The sequence below is a fragment of the Pristiophorus japonicus genome, chromosome 10 (assembly GCF_044704955.1).
Source record: "Pristiophorus japonicus isolate sPriJap1 chromosome 10, sPriJap1.hap1, whole genome shotgun sequence".
Classification (NCBI taxonomy): domain Eukaryota; kingdom Metazoa; phylum Chordata; class Chondrichthyes; family Pristiophoridae; genus Pristiophorus; species Pristiophorus japonicus.
Genome location: NC_091986.1, coordinates 45,787,737 through 45,806,974, shown reverse-complemented (window position 1 = coordinate 45,806,974; position 19,238 = coordinate 45,787,737). Strand labels below are relative to the sequence as shown.

General features: G+C 44.5%; 1 protein-coding gene across 2 annotated transcripts in view; it reads left to right on the top strand.

Moving 5' to 3' along the window:
• Positions 1–2,194: 2,194 nt before the first annotated feature.
• fgf14 (fibroblast growth factor 14) overlaps positions 2,195–19,238 on the top strand; it is a 356,072-nt gene continuing 339,028 nt past the window's right edge. Inside the window, exon 1 of one of the 2 annotated variants that reach the window (XM_070891408.1) lies at positions 2,195–2,387. In XM_070891408.1, the coding sequence (XP_070747509.1) occupies positions 2,195–2,387 (193 nt within the window). Of the gene's footprint in view, positions 2,392–19,238 lie in introns of both variants that reach the window. The other variant, XM_070891409.1, reaches the window with a different exon arrangement.

Genomic DNA, 19,238 nt, shown 5'->3' with positions numbered 1-19,238 from the left:
CCCGGGCTGGGTGGGTGTCCGGTGTATGCGTGCTGTGGGTGGGGATGCCCCGGGCTGGGTGGGTGTCCAGTGTATGCGTGCTGTGGGTGGGGATGCCCCGGGCTGGGTGGGCGTCCGGTGTATGGGTGCTGTGACCGGGGATGCCACGGGCTGGGTGGGTGTCCGGTGTGTGGGTGCTGTGGGTGGGGATTCCACGGGATTGGTGTTCTGGCCAGTGGAGAGCCGGTGAATGCGGCGAACGCTGTCCGCGGTGCTGAATGTCTCCTCCGCCGGGAAAGCCCCATTCCCTCGATATTAAAGCCCAGAACACTAGGCGTTCCCCAGCCACCCCCCTCCTCCACCCAGCTTGTGGCCATTATAGCTGCACATACCGAACGCCTAAAAGCCGCCTTCATCTGCCGCCAGATGCAGAACGGAGGTGGGGATTGGGTTTTTTTTGCACAGACAGAGCTGTTTGGAGAAAGGACCGTGTTGGCGATGGTGCTGAGTGTTTTCCCGTCACGTCTGCCCCGTGGGCGTTTTCCTCCGGCGGCTGGGGTAAGGGGCGAAAGGTGGCAGGTGGAATGAGCTGATGGGCACGGCGCTGGGAGGGAGGGCAATGGGGAGGGGGGAGAGGTGGGGGCAATGGTCGCCAGTGTTGGCAGACGATGTAATATGTCTGGGAGGAAGGTGCTGAGCCCCGGCTCCATGTCTGCTTGGCCGCTTAATCAAGGGGCAATGTTTGCACACTGAGGGATCGGAAACGTTCGCCAAATGACAGCGTGAGGTGTTTGTGGACTGGAGATCACCCGTCTCACTGGAGAGCATCCATCCTACTTGACACCTCCGGTCTCACTGGAATAGACCACCCGTCTCATTGGAGACCACCCATCTCACTGGAATAGACCACCCGTCTCACTGGAACAGACCATCCGTCTCACTGGAAAAGACCTCGCATCTCACTGGAGACCACCCATCTCACTGGACACCTCCCGTCTCACTGGACACCTCCCGTCTCACTGGAAAGCTTCTCCCGTCTCACTGGAACAGACCATCCGCCTCACTGGAGACCACCCATCTCACTGGAGACCACCCATCTCACTGGACACCTCCCGTCTCACTGGAAAGCTTCTCCCGTCTCACTGGAACAGACCATCCGCCTCACTGGAGACCACCCATCTCACTGGAGACCACCCATCTCACTGGAATAGACTACTCATCTCTTGAATAGACCACCCATCTCACTGGAATAGACCACACATCTCTGGAATAAACCACCCATCTCTGGAGTAGACCACTCATCTCTGGAATAGACCACTCATCTCACTGGAGTAGACCACACATCTCTGGAATAGACCACCCATCTCACTGGAATAGACCACTCATCTCTGGAATAGGCCACCCATCTCACTGGAATAGACCACACATCTCTGGAATAGACCACATATCTCACTGGAGTCCTCCCGTCTCACTGGAGAAGACCTTTATTCCCATTGGACACAGAAGAAGATGACAGTCTGGAAGAGCCGGAAGAAATAGCGCGGTGTCTGTGTCTGTAGACTGGATTTTCTCCCATCCCCCGAGAGTCTGATAAACTTTATCTATTTGTGCGCAGCTGTCACACGGAGCACACGTCACCTCGAGGAAAGAGCACGGATTTTTTTGTTATGATTTCCTGTAACCTCAGATTGTCCACTCCGAATATGCAATGAGATCCTCTCCTTGTGAAGGCGAGCGATTCCTCCTTGGATAATGTGACGTCGGCCACAAGGAAAGGTGAATTATAAAAACCAGGGCGGGGGGAAATCAGATTTGGTCTGGTTCTTGTTGAGGAGAGTTAAGGAAGTTCAAAGAATACAAAATGTGCCGAAACTGCAGCACACGAGGATAATCGCGGCACCGGGTTACTGTTTGGGGCGACTGTTTCGCTGGGGAGCCGGGGATCTGTGAAGGATGGACGGTGAGTTGAGGAGCAGCCTGGAACTCGCCGGATCGGGGTTAAGAATGAAGATGGTTGTGTGCTTCACGGTGAGAGAGTCCTTCGACACATCGCTCATCTACACACGACAAATCTAACCTGAGACACTCCAAGCAAGACACTCGAAAGCCATTCTCCATGAAGGACCTGAGGCACTGAGAGGCAACGAAGGTGCGCCGGATCGCTTGTTTTGGGGGGCTGTTTCTTCGCCCTCGAACCCCTTCAGCAAAACTGGCGATGGCAGCGGCAATTGCGAGCTCCCTGATCCGACAGAAGCGACAGGCTCGGGAACACCACTTGGACAGACCGGTTGTTACCAAGCGTATCAATAGTCCTCGGAAAAAGAAAGGGAGCTGCAATGGGAATTTGGTGGATATCTTTTCCAAAGTAAGGATCTTCGGGATGAAGAAGAGGAGACTCAGGAGACCAGGTTTGTATTTTTTTTAATTAAAGAAAATATTTCCCCCTTTGGGAAAGACAGACACACACACAAACACACACAGTATTATCTGAGAATGTTAATGACGATTAAGAATGCAATGCGAATTATTGTAATGTGTTTTCTCAGTTGAAGAGAGTGAGGGAAATGCTTCCTGATTTAATTTGTTGAGCGGCTCGTGGTGCGTGACTGTTGAAAGGATGCTGTCAGGTGAACAGTATTGAATAGCACATTTGTTTTTTTTTATCGAGGGTTGGAAATGTGCAGGTTTGATAAGGTATGCATCAGTTAGTCCCCTTTCACCGTGCGCTTCCATAGCCGGAATGAGAAGATCTTATCAGTCTGAGAATCATCAGGTGGGGCCTGAAGATTTAATATGTTAAGTCACAACACTCACAAGCTGGGTATGGTGTTCATACTTAACACACAGACCGCTCTTATAGCAGTTAAATAGTCATTTCTGGATTCGGATTGCCACTGAGCAACTTCTCAGCAAATGCAAGGAATATTCTCTTTAATCATTTATAATCCCCACCTTTCTCTTAATTCAACCAACTGCCAACCTTACGGGAAATCCTTGTAATCCAGATAATGCTGGATGAATACAGTGGCGTGGAATTGGAAATCGTTGCCTTCTAAACCTGACTAACAGGATGAATACGTCGCAGAAATCTACAATAAAGTGCATATTTTGTCCCCGAAAATAGATTCACGCGTTCCATTATTAAACCGAACTTATTTTGTTAATCTGCGGGCAATATTGACACCCCACCGCAGTAAGTTGTGTATATTTTGAATCCGATGGTATATTTGCAGGTGTTCGGTGTTGTGGCATACCTGTATTTCACCCGCCTGATCCTTAGGCAGACACAATCATATCCAGATTGTGATGCATGTGAGCATACTCTTTAAACAGCGGCCTGAGAGAAGGTTTTGGAGCTGCCTGTTCGATCAGACGAGAGCGCACACCCTTCAGATTTTCAGTCTCTGCAATCAAAGGCATTGCGACGTGACAAATAGCCAGAGCACTGAGAGAAGCACCCTATAAATCATACATCATCCAAGCCTACAATAACCAGCGTCCAACCGCACCAATCTTAACAAGTTATCAATCCTGTAGCAAGTTCGAAGTATCAGATAAATGCCCCAAAAAAACAACAACCGAGGGAAATATAGATTGAACAGGAAGGAAATGTTGAACTGTCCAATTTTATAAGCTGTCTGAAGCTCTGGCTCTACGTTCGTGTAATGAACAGCGATTATTCAGTGTACATTTCTATCCCATCCCTCAGTCTCCTCACTGTTAAAGCACCCTCTCTCCTTTCTGTAGAGGAAGGATCTAAGCAACATTTCCTTCAAATCCAGACACCAATTCCATGCCGTGTTCTTCCCAGTGCCAGTGTCGGCGGAAGGAACTGTCCCTTCAATTGCCTAGCCCTGTATTTTTAAGCTGTCAGAGCTGGTTTGAAATAAACCTTTGTGTGTGTGTGTGTGTGTGTGTGTCTACACTCTCGAGTACAACATTAAACCCAAACAGGAGCCAATTCAAGTTAGAATGGAGAATAGGCTCCGACTGACTGCTGCTGACAGTCAGGGGGTTGCACATGCCGAGAGGATAGTGCAGTACAATACCATACAATACCCGCATTCATAAAACATCCAGTTTGTTTGATCCAGTGTCGGCGTGCGGTTTAATTTCGTTAGAACAAAGATTTTTTCGCGAAAAGGATTAAGTGAAGATTGAAGGAGTGGAGTAAAAATGAGCAGGGCGAGTTTTGGCACGTTCACCGATTGTTTACCATGGCAGGGAAAGGGGATCTATTTGCCTTGTTAATATTCGCCCCAAATACTGCGTGCAGCTCTAGTCACCACATTACAGGAAAGATGTGATTGCACTAGAGAAGGTACAGAGGAGATTTGGGAGTATGTTGCCTCGACTGGAGAATTTTAACTATGAGGAAAGATTGGCTAGGCTGGGTTTGTTTTCTTTGGAACAGAGGATGCTGGGGGGATTTAATTGAGATGTATAAAATTATGAGTGGTCTAGATAGAGATAGATAGAGAAGGACCTATTTCCCTTAGCAGAGTGGTCAATAACCAGGAGGCATAGATTTAAAGTAATTGGTAGGAGGTATAGAGGGGATTTAAGGGGACAAATTTTCATCCAGAAGGTTGTGGAGGTCTGGAACTCTGCCTGAAAGGGTGGTAGAAAGTTTGTGCGGCAGACTCACGAACCCCAGACTGCAGAGAGTTCCCGCATGGGGATCATTGTCTAAAGGACAGAACTCAAAACGTATTCCTGCCTCAATTACTTTCAGTGCCAAAAACTTCAGACAAGTAGTGTACCGTCCATCTATAAAAACTATATTTTACTTTGTTAGAGATGTGTAGAATGGATAAGCCTTGCTAACGGCATCAGAGGTCGAGTCTGGCGGAATTGCACAGATTGAGGCAGTGAAGTATTTAAAAAATGTTTCAGGCATTTAGTAATAACACATGTTAACTTTCTGCCAGTAAATATCAGATTTGAAATATGAATTCTGTGAAAATTTCGGGCTATTGTGTGAGGAAGGCAGTCTGTACTTTATCTGGGAAGACTGTGCTTTCACAATAAGTATAATTGATAATGTTTTCAATGTAACTCATTGTTCTTATCTCGGACTGAGCTGTCTTGAGATTGTATGTTGGATATCCGCAGCTCTCTCGCTCATATATCATTTGCAAACAAAAAATAAAATAATGACGTTTTCTCAGAATAAGTTCGCGTGGATTTAAAAAAGAATGAGCAACTTGTGAAACCAGTCCCCAAAGGGTTATTGGGCACGGGTTAACCCAGCAATCTGCACAAGCAGATTAAACTCAGCCAACACCAAAGTCAAATTCGAATTATTCAGCTATTTTGTTTGTGTTTAGCCTGTAATGTTTTAGAGATGGAATTCATTCAGTTACCTTGAATCACCCAGGCACCGCTTACAGGAGTGAAATATTTCACTGGCGGGTAATGTGAATGGAATTCAGTGCCTGCTAACTGATCAGAGCAGCTGGTGCTAGGCTCAGAATATCATCTTTACATACATTATTTTTAAATTCTATACAAATTATATATATAGAACTAGTCATTAATTATTGTTTGTTACAGGGAGACCTATTTTATTCCATGTGATTTGTTATTTCCAGTTTATTTGTCCAGACAATTGCGGTTTGTCTGACTTGAATTAAGAAATGTCTAGCTGATTGAACGTATTTATACTTTTATAGTTTCTGTCCTGGTAATGAACTGGCAAAGAAGAAAATATGTGCCCTCCAACACTAAATAACATCTGTCTTTATGTTTTACCTTTCTTACATATTCCTCTACATTACTGAATCGTTATTACGACATAATAGTGAGAGCATTTGAGAATAAAAATTATTTTAAATGATTGGGTAGTGAGCTTAAGGCAGGATTTCAATCTATGAGTTCTGTTGATGGTCATAAACAGCAACACTGTACATTGTTCCTTGTTGTCTGCAATACCTTCAAAAGCAGTTGATTGTCACTAGCTCTCTATTATCCTATAGAATATTGACAAATTTTGCTAGTTCCCTGCCTTAGACTGCCCTGGCAATATCACCGCAAGGCCAGCATTTATTGCCCATCCCTAGTTGCCCTGAGAAGGTAGTGGTGAGCCATCTTCTTGGACCATCGATAGCGAGTGGTGTGAATAGCTTGCTGGGCAAACTCAGAGGGCAGTTAAGAGTCAACCACAATGGTGTGGGACTGGAATCACATATAGACCCAGACCGGGTAAGGACGGCGGATTTCCTTCCCTAAAGGACATTAGTGAACCAGATGGGTTTTTACAACAATCTGACAACTTTGGGGTCACTTTTACTGATGCCAGCTTTTTAATATTTCCAGATTTATTTTAAACTGAATTCAAATTCTCCTGGTGGGATTTGAACTAACATTCAATGATTGATTTTGTCTTCCCAATTCAGGGATGTGGAGGTCAATTGTAACACCTCTAACAGCCCTCTGTTGAGGTCTAACTCAGACAGGAATCAAACTTGGGGATTTCCTGTTTTTTGTGGTACAGCTATCGACTGGATAAAACCAACAAGCTTTCAAGATTTGCTATTCATTGTGACTAATTACATAATTTTTACAACACAGAAACAAGCCATTTGACCCAACAGGTCCATGCTGGTCTTTATGCTCCACACGAGCCTTCTCCCACCCCTCTTCATCTCACCCCATCAGCATGTTCTTCTCTTCCTTTCTCATTCATGTGTTCATCTAGCGTCCCCTTAAATGTATCTACTATTCACCTCAACCACTCCCTGTGGTAGTGAGTTCCACATTTTCACCACTCTCTGGATAAAGAGGTTTCTCCTGAATTCCCTATTAGATTTATGTGGCTATCTTATATTTATGTTTTGGATATTTTTATTTAATGGTGAGTGCTACTAACATCATCAGAGGAACTGGCTGGAAGGATTTACAATGTCCAACATTAGCAGAGATGAATTCAGCTGCTACATAAGCATTGTCATATTAAAATGTGTTAAGATAAATCCTTTCCGTCAGTTTCCCTAATATCTACAGCACTCTCCAATTAAGCAATTATTAGTCCAGGCCTCTGAATTTCTATTTCAGTAACATAACCATTACATTATCACACTTGTGCAACTAATCAAACAATAGTAAGTAACATCTACATGTCAAATCTCAAGATAGACGGTTTGAGCTTCACTTGAAGTTTTTCAGTAACTCAAACTCCTCTAGATCTTATTGACTTGTGTCTTGTAACAATCTAAAGCTACAGGGGTGAATTCCAGTGAACTTGTCTGCCTTAACTTCATCGGAAGGACCATGGAAACTCTGGAAAAAGGCATAAACAGTTTCGGGATTTTGCAGCTGTTTCACGATAGTTGCAGCAGACAAGCGAGAGATTCCCCATGAAAATTCACCCCCTTGCATTATCTTATTTGAATTATGAAGGGTTTTGATAGAGTTGCTATGGAGAAACTGTTTTAATTGGCAGGAGGTCGGTAACCAGAGGACACAGATTGAAGGTAATTGGCAAGAGAACCAGAGACGAGGTGAGGAGAATTATTTTTATGCCGCGAGTTGTTATGATCCGGAATGCACTGCCTGAAGGGACGGTGGAAGCAGATTCAATAGTAACTTTCAAAAGGGAATTGGATATATACTTAAAAATGAAAGATTTGCAGGGCAACGTGAAAGAGCAGGGGGAGTGGGACTGATTGGAAAGCTCTTTCAAAGAGCCGGAACAGGTATGATGGGCCGAATGGCTCCCTTCTATGCTATAAGATTCTATGATTTTACCGACTTTGCTGTTCCATTCACACCACTCCTGTGCTCGCTGGCTTACATTGACTACTGGTCCGCAACTCCTCAATTTAAAAATTATCCTTGCGTTCAAATTCCTCACCCCGCCGATCTATGTAACCTCCTCTAAGCCTAAAACCCTCTGAGATTTATGAGCTACTCCAACTCTGGAATCTTGTGCATCCTCGATTTCCATCGCGCAACATTGGTGGCCGACCCTTCAGCAGCCTAGGCCATAAGCTGTGCAATTCCCTCCCAAACCTTTCCTCCTCTCTCTCCTTAAAGCTTAACTCTTTAACCAACCTTTTGGTCACCTGTCCTCATGTCTCTTCCTGTGGCTTGATGCAAATTTTTGTCTGATAACACTCCTGTGAGGTGTCTCGGGATGTTAAAGGCGCTATATAAATGCAAGTTGTTGTTGATTAGCTGAGGTGGACTATCAAAGGGCTATCTCAAAAATGACACAGATAATTATAAAGAACTCACCCATTCGGTCCTCAAATATTTCAGCCTATGTTTTAATGGACAACATTCAATAGCAAGAGAACAGCAACCTGCTAAATAGAAATAAAATTAAGTCACTGGCATGTTTCTTTGCCCAGCTTTCGAGACAGTCCCACAACTGAATAGTGTAGGACACTGAAACATGACTGTATTGCTATTATTTCAGAGATTATAAATGGCCCTTACTTCACTCTTGCAATTGGTGACATTACCGGACCAAGCTATTAGATTACAGATGTATAGTCGATCACTGCTGCTCCATAGATGGAACCACTGTGGAGAGAGAAAGAAAGAAAAGACTTGGATTTATATAGCATTTGTCATGACCACCAGACATCTCAAAGCATTCTGCAGGCAATTAAGTACTTTTGGAATGTAGTCACTGTTGTAATGTGACAGCTAATTTATGCACTGCAAGCTCCCAGAAACAGGCAATCTGATAATGACCAGGTAATCTGTTTTAATGACGATTATTGAGGGATAAATATTGGCCAGGACACCAGGTATAACTCCCCTGCTCTTCTTCGAAATAGTGCCATTTAGATCTTTTACCTCCACCTGAGAGAGCAGACGGGACCTTGGGTTAACATCTCATCCGAATGATGGCACCTCCAGCAGTGCAGCATTCCCTCAGCACTGCACTGGAGTGTCAGCTTAGATTTACGTGCTTAAGTCTCTGGACTGGGATTGAACCCACAACCTTCTGACTCAGAGGCAAGAGTGCTGCCCACTGAGCCACAGGCTGACACTGCAAGGGATAGGAGAAGCACACATGCCTTCACGCCTCTTAGTTTTATTTGGTATGCCTGCCCTTTCAAAATCCTGGAATTGTCCCCAACTATTTATATACAGTTGTGCCACTGTGCTGTCTATCATCCTATATGCACCAGTTTCTGTATATCTGTATTTTTGATAAATTACCACTGTCATTAATCACATATAAAATGCCTGTTTTATCAACCTTTCTAGGAGGGTTATTAGACTTTCCTTAGTTCTCTTTATTTCTTCATAACATATTTTGTTTTTTCATGTAGTCTTTTGCCTGTGTTGGGTCTGACTTTAATTTATTTAAAATGGTAGGTGTCATTAATGTATACCACAACAAAACATCTAACGGGCAGTATACACATTGCAATCTCAATAAATCTATTGGTTTTCCTCTTGACTCTAAAATAACCCTGGACAGGATTATATTACAGAAATAATAATAGTCTTGTCACACTCAAAAAGTGTCATATTGGCTCGGCTTTTAACCGTTGAAGACCACAGGACGTATTATTAAAATATGTGTGTGACATAAACATTGTCCTGTTTTCAAATCGCCCCAAAAACAAAATTCTGAAAAGCAGAATAGCAAACACAGAACAGAATATGGTTGAGCATTGCATTGTGCATTCCAATGTCTGTATTTGTGAGGAAACTGTTAAGTGATCTGGTTGATATTGAGGGCATAAAATCCTGAGTATGTGTCAGCATTAGGGAACCTCAACGGCAGCCAGCACATCACAAAATTGCAAACCGTCTCCCTGTCATTTTCTGATACCTGCTGCCGACGCCCACAACTCTGCACCACCAGCATTGAGTTATTTCCTCTCATATCGATGAAAGGTCAGCATATCCTATGATATGTTTAAATAGGAAGAAAGAGGTAGACCGAGCATTTGCAGACCAGTCAGCCTAATCTTGGTGGTGGGAAAATTATTGGAAGAAATTCTGAGGAACAGGATAAATCTTCATTTAGAAAGACACGGATTAATCAAGGATCATCAGCATGAATTTGTTAAGGGAAGATCGTGTCTGACTAGCTTGATTAAATTTTTTGAGGAGGCAACAAGGAGGGTTGATGAGGGTAGTGCATTTGATGTAGTCTATATGGATCTTAGCAAGGCTTTTGATAAGGTCCCACATGGCAGACTGGTCACGAAAGTAAAAGCCCATGGGATCCAAGGCAAAGTGGCAAGTTGGATCCAAATTGGCTCAGAGGCAGGAAGCAAAGGGTAATGGTTGCGAGGTGTTTTTGTGACTGGAAGGATGTTTCGAGTGGGGTCTCACAAGGCTCAATACTAGGTCCCTTGCTTTTTGAGGTATATAACAATGATTTCGACTTGAATGTAGGAGGTATGATTAAGAAGTTTGCAGATGATACAAAAATTAGCTGTTTGGTTGATGATGAAGAAGGAAGCTGCGGACTGCAGGAGGATTTCAATCAACTGGTCAGGTGGGCAGAACAGTGGCAAATGGAATTCAATCTGGAGGAGTATGAGGTAATGCATTTGGGGAGCCTAACAAGGAAAGGGAATAAATATTAAATGGTACAACACTGAGAAGTGAAGAGGAGCAAAGGGACATTAGAGTACATGTCCACAGATCCCTGAAGTTAGCAGGCCAGGTAGATAAGGTGATTAAGAAGGCATATGGAATACTTGCCTTTATTAGCCAAGGCATAGAAAACTGGACAAGAACTGGGAGGTTATGCTTGAACTGTATAAAACACTAGTTGGGCCATAAGGTGGATTACTGCATGCAGTTCTGGTCACCACATTACAGGAAAGATGTGATTGCACTAGAGAGAGTACAAAGGAGATTTACGAGGATGTTGCTTGGACTGGAGAATTTTAGTTGTGAAGAAAGATTGACTAGGCTGGGTTTGTTTTCTTTGGAACAGAGGAGGCTGATGGGAGACTATATTGAGGTGTATAAAGTTATGAGGGGCCTAGATAGAGTGGGTAGGAAGGACCTATTTCCCTTGGCAGAGAGATCAATAACCAGGGGGCATAGATTTAAAGTAAGTGGTAGGAGCTTTAGAGGGGATTTGATGGGAATTTTTTTCCTCCAAGAGGGTGGTGGGGTCTGGAAATCATTGCCTGAAAGGGTGGTAGAGGAAGAAACTCTCACCACATTTAAAAAATGCTTGGACGTGCACTTGAAGTGCCATAACCTACAAGGCTACGGACCAAGAGCTGGAAAGTGGGATTAGGCAGGATAGCACTTTGTGGGTCGAAATGGCCTTCTTCCCTGCTGTAAATTTCTATGATTCTATGAAGATACTGAATACACCGAGTCTACTGCAAAATGTCACCTTGTAATTTATTTCTACCAATCAGATGACTATTAAATGTGTCTTTGCTAACAACATCAAAAAAGTCAAGGATGAGAAAAGGCCATCCCTCCAGAACCCTGTGCTCCAAACTCAAAATCTACTTAAGAACATAAGAACATAAGAAATAGGAGCAGGAGTAGGCCATTTGGCCCCTCGAACCTGATCCCCAATTCAACAAGATCATGGCTGACCTTCTACCTCGACTCCACCTTCCCACACTCTCCCTATATCCCTTAATTCCTTTAGTTCCCATCGATTGATCAACCTCTGTCTTGAATATATTCATAACTGTTCTTTGAACAACCCACCTGCTTTTACTTCCAACTTGTCTGGCCAACTTTTCCAAATATTGATCACTCTGAATAAATGATGTTCTAATATCTGTTTCATTCATTGAATTTATGCTCTTTAGTCATATTTTCTGGCTTACGTTGAAATAATATTCCAGCTTTACCTTATTTATATCATGTGATATTTTATAAGTGCCAGTGAAGTTCCCTCTTCAACAATCCTCTTTCAGGCTTGAGTTCCTTCAATCTTTCACTCAGTACACATCACTTTTTCACCATTGTTCAAGCTTATTGCCTCTATCATCTCCAATGCTTGTTTGTCTGCTTTCAATTGCACAATGACCATAGATGAACATAGGACCTAATGCACAAAAACAGGCCATTTGGCCCAACCAGTCCATGCCGGCGTTTATGCTCCACTCGAGCCTCTTCTCGTCTTTCCTCATCTAAATCTATCAGCATAACCCTCTATTCCCTTCTCCCTCGTATGCTTGTCTAGCCTCACCTTAAATGCATCGATGCTATTCGCTTCAACCTGAGGTAGCGAGTTTCACATTCTCACCATTCTCTGGGTAAAGAAGTTTCTTCTGAATTCCCTATTGGATTTCTTAGTGAACACTGCCCTTTAGATATGGTCTAACTAATACAATGTACAGCCGTAGCAGAATTTCAGTAAGATTGTACTCTATTCTTCAGGTTATCTATCCCAGCATTTCATTTCTTATTTATGGTTTTGCGACATAGGCCGGAATTTTCTTTACCTTGGCAGATCCGCTGCGGCCGGTGTTGGTGGTGGGTCACGACCCCGCTGCTGGCTCCATCCCGCTGTTGAAAATGAACTTAACTTAATGGGGCTTGTTAAGTCCACCCAGCACACTGCTCGGCCCAATGAGATGGAACAAGTCTGGTGACGTCATTCATGACATGTTTTCAGCCAGGATCTTTAAATGGACCCTGACCACCTTACATTTGAAGCTTAATCTAACAAAGTGGGTGTTGAATCTTTAGTCTGCAGTAATATAATAAAAGGTACATATGCGTGACAAAGAAATATTTAAATACTACTATCATTAAGTAATATGATACCATCTACAAATACGATCAAGAACATAATGTAAAAAGTACATTAATTGGGAAATTATTGGTGCTTTAGTCACAAATCTATAGACTTTTGTATCAATAACTGGTACAAATAAAAGATGTGTGTTTATAGGTAACACATAAAATTAAGCAGATTTTAAATGCAGTTTGAAAGTTCTGCATTTACAATCTTATGCAAGTTCAGCAGAACAGCTGTGGAATCCCTGACAAGCAATGTAAGTGGTGCTTTTGTGTTTCTGGGATTTCTGCAGCTCTTCCGTTGAAGTTAACAATAGACAAATGAGAGAACCTCCACAGAAATTCACCCCCAAAGTCTCAGACATAAAAATTAAATCAGTTATATTCAGGGACTGAAAGCAAATTGAACAATTGGAATGAGTGATAAGAATGGAATTGTTACAGTTGATGACTTGATTTAATGTTACTTAAATGGTACATGTCATTTTTTATAGTGCAGATCAATTCGCTACAATTACTGTTGAGTTGCAAGGCAACAGCCGAGAAAGTCCAGTGAAAAATGTATTTCCTTCACATCCAGGGTAGAAGGGCAGCCTTCAGCACTCACATCCCTTCAGGAATTTCTGAATTAACATTCATCGGTAGCTTTTCAAGTAAAATAGAATCTCGATCAATCTGTTAGCTGAAGTAATCAACATGTTTTCATTTGGTTTGTTTATCATGCTGTCAAGTAATCAGTTGGAGCAATGGCCATGGAACACTTGCCACCAGCTGACAGACGTGGTTCCCAAGCTGCGCGAATCCCTTGGCCATGCAAGGAAATTTAAAAAGCAAGTGAAAAAAGGCTCTTAAGTGCCTGTATACTACCTGATAATCATCTCAATTGGGTAGATTGCCGCTGCCGGTAGGAATGGCTCCGCGATGACAGACTCGCCTGGGCGAAAGGCGTTGGAGCGGGATGTCTGCTGTCAAAACTAACAACTTTCCAACCTGACCCGCCACCAATTGTACCACCCCAAAAAATTCAACCCATTGTCCAGACACTGAGCATGGTATGTCTACTACATATCGTTCCCTTCCTCTTGAATTGATTGTGTCCATACTGAAAGTGAAATTCAACTTTGGTAGGAGCGCTAAATAGGCAATAGGAGATCAGCTGCCCATTATAGACACGCCCCATTATACACCCATCCCATTATACACCCGTCCCATTATAGATCCATCCCATTATAAAGCTGTCCCTTTATCCACCCGCCCGTTATACATCCTGCACATTTTACACTCACCCATTATACACTCTCCCGTTATACACTCGCCCATTATACACTCGCCCGTTATACACCTGCCCATTATATACTCACCCATGATACACCCGCACGTTACACACCCAGCCCATTATACAGCCACCCGTTATATACGCATCCCGTTATACATCCACCCCTTATATACCCGCCCACTATGCATCCTCCCATTTAGCACCCCGCCCAATATATACCAACCCATTCTACTACCCGTCATTATACACCCCACCCATTATACACCCTGCCTGTTATATACCCGCTCGTTATACACCCGCTCCTTATACACCCCGCCCATTTACATCCACCCATTATACATCTCAGACGTTATAAACCTGCCCGTTATAAACCCGCACCATATACACCCCACCCATTACACTCCCCGCCCGTTATACACCCACCGTTACAGACCCTGCCCGTTATACACCCACCCATTATACACCCACCCATTATACACCCCATCTGATATACACCCACCCATTATACACCCCGTCCGTGAACACCCCACCCATCACACACACCCCCGTTATACACCCACCGTTACAGACTCTGCCCATTATACACCCACCCGTTATACACCCACCCGTTATACACCCCGTCTGATATACACCCACCCGTTATACACCCTGTCCGTGACATACCTGCCCATTATACACCCCGCCCATTACACATTTGCCTGTTATGCACACTGCCCGTTACACACTCGCACCTTATACACCCTGTCTGTTATACACTCGATATTGCACACCCGCCCGTTATACACCCATCCGTTAAATACCCGCCAGTTATACACCCTGCCCATTATACACCCACCAGTTATACACCCTGCCCATTATGCACCCGCCAGTTATACACCCTGCCCATTATACATCCACCGGTTATACTCCGCTGGTTATACCCCGCCCGTCACACAACCCGCCCATTATAGCCCGCCCATTACACACTCACCTATTATACACCCTGCCCGTTATACACCCACTCGTTATATACCCAACCGTTATACATCTGCCCGTTATACACCCCGCCCATTATACACCCAGCCGTTATACACCCACCCGTTATATACCCAGCCGCTATACAGCTGCCCATTATACAACCCTCACATTATACACCCGCCCGTTATACACCCCGTCTGTTATACACCCGCTGTTAGAGACCCGCCCGTTATACACTCAGCCATTGTACACCTGCCCGTTATACACCCACCCATTATACACCAATCCGTTATACACCCCGCACATTATACACCCGCCCGTTATACACCAGCCCGTTATACACCCACCCATTATACACCCGCCTGTTACACACCAGCCTGTTACACAGGTCCTCAAATCTGGCACCAAGCTTATGGACTACAGGGCTGTAGTGATACCCACCCACCTGTATGGCTCAGAGATGTGGACCATATACAGTGGACACCTCAAATCGCTGCAGAAATACCACCAACGATGCCTCCGCAAGATCCTGCAAATTCTCTGGGAGGATAGATGAACCAATGTCAGTGTTCTCAATCAGGCCAACATCACCAGCATTGAAGCACTGGCCACACTTGACCAGCTCCATTGCATCGGCCACATTATCCGCATGCCGACACGAGACACCCAAAGCAAGCGCTCTACTCGGAACTCCTACAAAGCAAGCGAGCTCCAGGTGGGCAGAGGAAACATTTCAAGGACACCCTCAAAGCCTCCTTCATAAAATGCAACATCCCCACCGACACCTGGAAATCCCGAGCCAAAGATTGCCCTAAGTGGAGGAAGAGCATCCGGGAGGGCGCTGAGCACCTCACGTCTCATCACCAAGAGCATGCAGCAAGAGTGTGCGGCAAATCTGTCCCATCCATCCTTTCCTTCAACGACTGTCTGTCCCAACCTGTGACAAAGACTGTAATTCCCATATTGGACTGTACAGTCACCTGAGAACTCACTTTTAGAGTGGAAGCAAGTCTTCCTCAATTTTGAGGGCCTGCCTCTGATGATGACACACCTGCCCGTTACACAACTGCCCGTTATACGTCCACCCATTATACACCTGCCCGTTACACACCCACCCGTCACACACCCACCCGTTACACAACCCGCCTATTATACCCCGCCTGTTATACATCCGCCATTATATAACGTGGCTGTTATACATCCACCCATTACACACCCAACCCATTATACACTGCAAGTTATACACCCGCCCATTACACATACACCCATTATACTAACCGCTCATCACACACCCACCCATTATACACCCCACCCGTTATACAACCTGGCCATTATACACCTAGCCCATTACACACCCGTCCGTTATACACCTGCCCGTTATATACCCCGCCGTTATACACACCACCCTTTATATACCCGCCCTTTATACTCACGCCAGTTACACACCCTGCCCATTATACACTCACTCACACAACCACTTATTATACACTCGACTGATATACCCCACCTGTTATACATCCGCCTATTTTACACCCGCCCATTTTACACCTACCTGTTATACAACCTAACCATTGTACACCCTGCCTATTATAAACACACCTGTTATACGCCTGGCCCATTATACACCTCGCCCATTATACACCCTGCTCGTTATAAATCCCGCCCATGTTACACCACGTCAGCTATAAACCCCGCCCGTTATAAACCACACCATTATATATCCCACCCATTATATACCCCACACGTTATACATCCCGCCCATTATACACCCTGTCCGTTATACACCTCGCCCTTTATACACCTCCCCATTGCACACACGCAAGTTAAACACCCGCTCATTGCACACTCGCCCGCTATACCACTGGCCGTTATACACACGCTCATTATACAACCGTCTGTTATACATCCCACCCTTTACACACGTTCCCGTTACACGCCCAGCCCATTATACACCCGCTCATTATACACACCGGCTGTTATACACCCACTCATTATACACTGTCATTATACACCCACCTACTGTATGCCCATCCGTTATACATCTGCCCATTATACACCTGTTATATACTCACACATTATACACCTGCCCATTACACACTCTCCCATTATACACCCCGCCTGTTATACACACACCCATTATACACCATGCCCATTATACACCCATCTGTGATAAACTTGTCCATTATACACCTGCCTGTTGTAAACCCGCCTGTTATACACCTACTCATTGTAAACCCGCCCGTTATACACCCCGCCCGTTATACACTTGCCCATTGTAAACATGCCTGTTATACACCCCGCCTGTTATACACCTGCCCGTTGTAAACCCGCCCGTTATACACCCGGCAGTTGCACACATGCCGTTTTATACATGCCTGTCATACACCCATCTGTTACACACCCCGTCCGTTATACACCCACCCATTATACACCCCATCCATTATACACCCGCTCGTTATACACCATCGTTATACATCCCACCCATTATACACCCCGCCCATTATACACCTGCCCGTTATACACCTCACCTGTTGTAAAAGCGGACCATTGTACACCCGCCCGTTACACACCAGCCTGTTATACACCCCACACATTATACACCCACCCGTTATATACCCGCCAGTTATACACCCTGCCCATTATACACCCGACTGATAGAACCACCCATTATACATCCACCTGTTTTACACCCGCCCGTTTTACACCTACCCATTATACAACCTGACCATTATACACCCAGCCTGTTATAGACGTGCCTGTTATACACCCCGCCTGTTATACACCTGCCCGTTGTAAACCCGCCCGTTATACACCCGGCAGTTGCACACATGCCCGTTTTATACATGCCTGTCATACACCCACCTGTTACACACCCCGTCCGTTATACACCCGCCCATTATACACCCCATCCATTATACACCCGCTCATTATACACCATCGTTATACATCCCACCCATTATACACCCCGCCCATTATACACCTGCCCGTTATACACCTCACCTGTTGTAAAAGCAGACCATTGTACACCCGCCCGTTACACACCAGCCTGTTATACACCCCACACATTATACACCCACCCGTTATATACCCGCCAGTTATACACCCTGCCCATTATACACCCGACTGATAGAACCACCCGTTATACATCCACCTGTTTTACACCCGCCCGTTTTACACCTACCCATTATACAACCTGACCATTATACACCCAGCCTGTTATAGACGTGCCTGTTATACACCTGCCTGTTAGACACCCCACCCATTATACACCCGCCAGTTATACACCCGCCTGTTATATACCTGCCCATTATACACCCGCAAGATATAGACCCGCCCGTTATACATCCCGCCTGTTGTACACCCCCCGCCCATTATACATGCCCATTATACATTCCCCTGTTATACACTCCGTCCGTTATACACTCGCAAGTTATAAAGCCGCCCGTTATACATCCCGCCCATTGCTCACCTGCCCATTACACAACCCGCCCATTACACACTGTTAGATCTGTTAATTTCCAATGAAATACGAACTCCGATTGTAGTTTTAATGTAACTTTATTCTGACAGCAGCAACAAGCTCTTGGCTTTAAGCCAGGCCTTTGTCCTTCTGAGACCACATTGCCAAAATGGCTGTACTTATACCTGGTTCAATTTACAGAAAATAACTCACCTTCTTTGACCTTATTAGCTCATTTGATTGCCTGTTAACCTTTAATTGGCTCGCTACCCAAGGTCCTAAAATGTCAAGTTGATTGATGACTTAATGCAATGTGGTCTGTGTTTTTTCAAAACTGCAGCCAGGCTGCAGAGCTTGAATTCTCTATCAATCCCCCCTTTGATTCTTTCACAAACTGAATCATAAAACATCAGCTATCACTGGTTAAACATTCTACAAAATAATTTCATACATGTTAATAGAGTTTCCTTCTAAAATTTGTTGATGTGTTTCACCACATGTCCGGATTAGTAACTTACACACAAATTTACACCAACCCGAGTTCCATCGTGGCCACAATGGAAGTCTGGTTTTAGTAGGTTAATGAACCTTATTCCAATTTAATCCAAATCAATATCTTAATTCAACCAGTAAATAACCTTCCCTGAAGCATAAACTACCCCTGTGTCATGTACAGACGGTCTGCTGGGAACTGCAATGTGTTTCACCTGCGGGACAGCAGCTACAGCCGCCTGGTTGCAACAACATTTAATCAACATAAACAAACAATATAAAAGTAAAATAATTACAACGAATAGAATTAAACCTTCCGCCAATGAAGTTCCTAATGAACCTAGCCATTCAGTGGCTCCGCTCCACAAA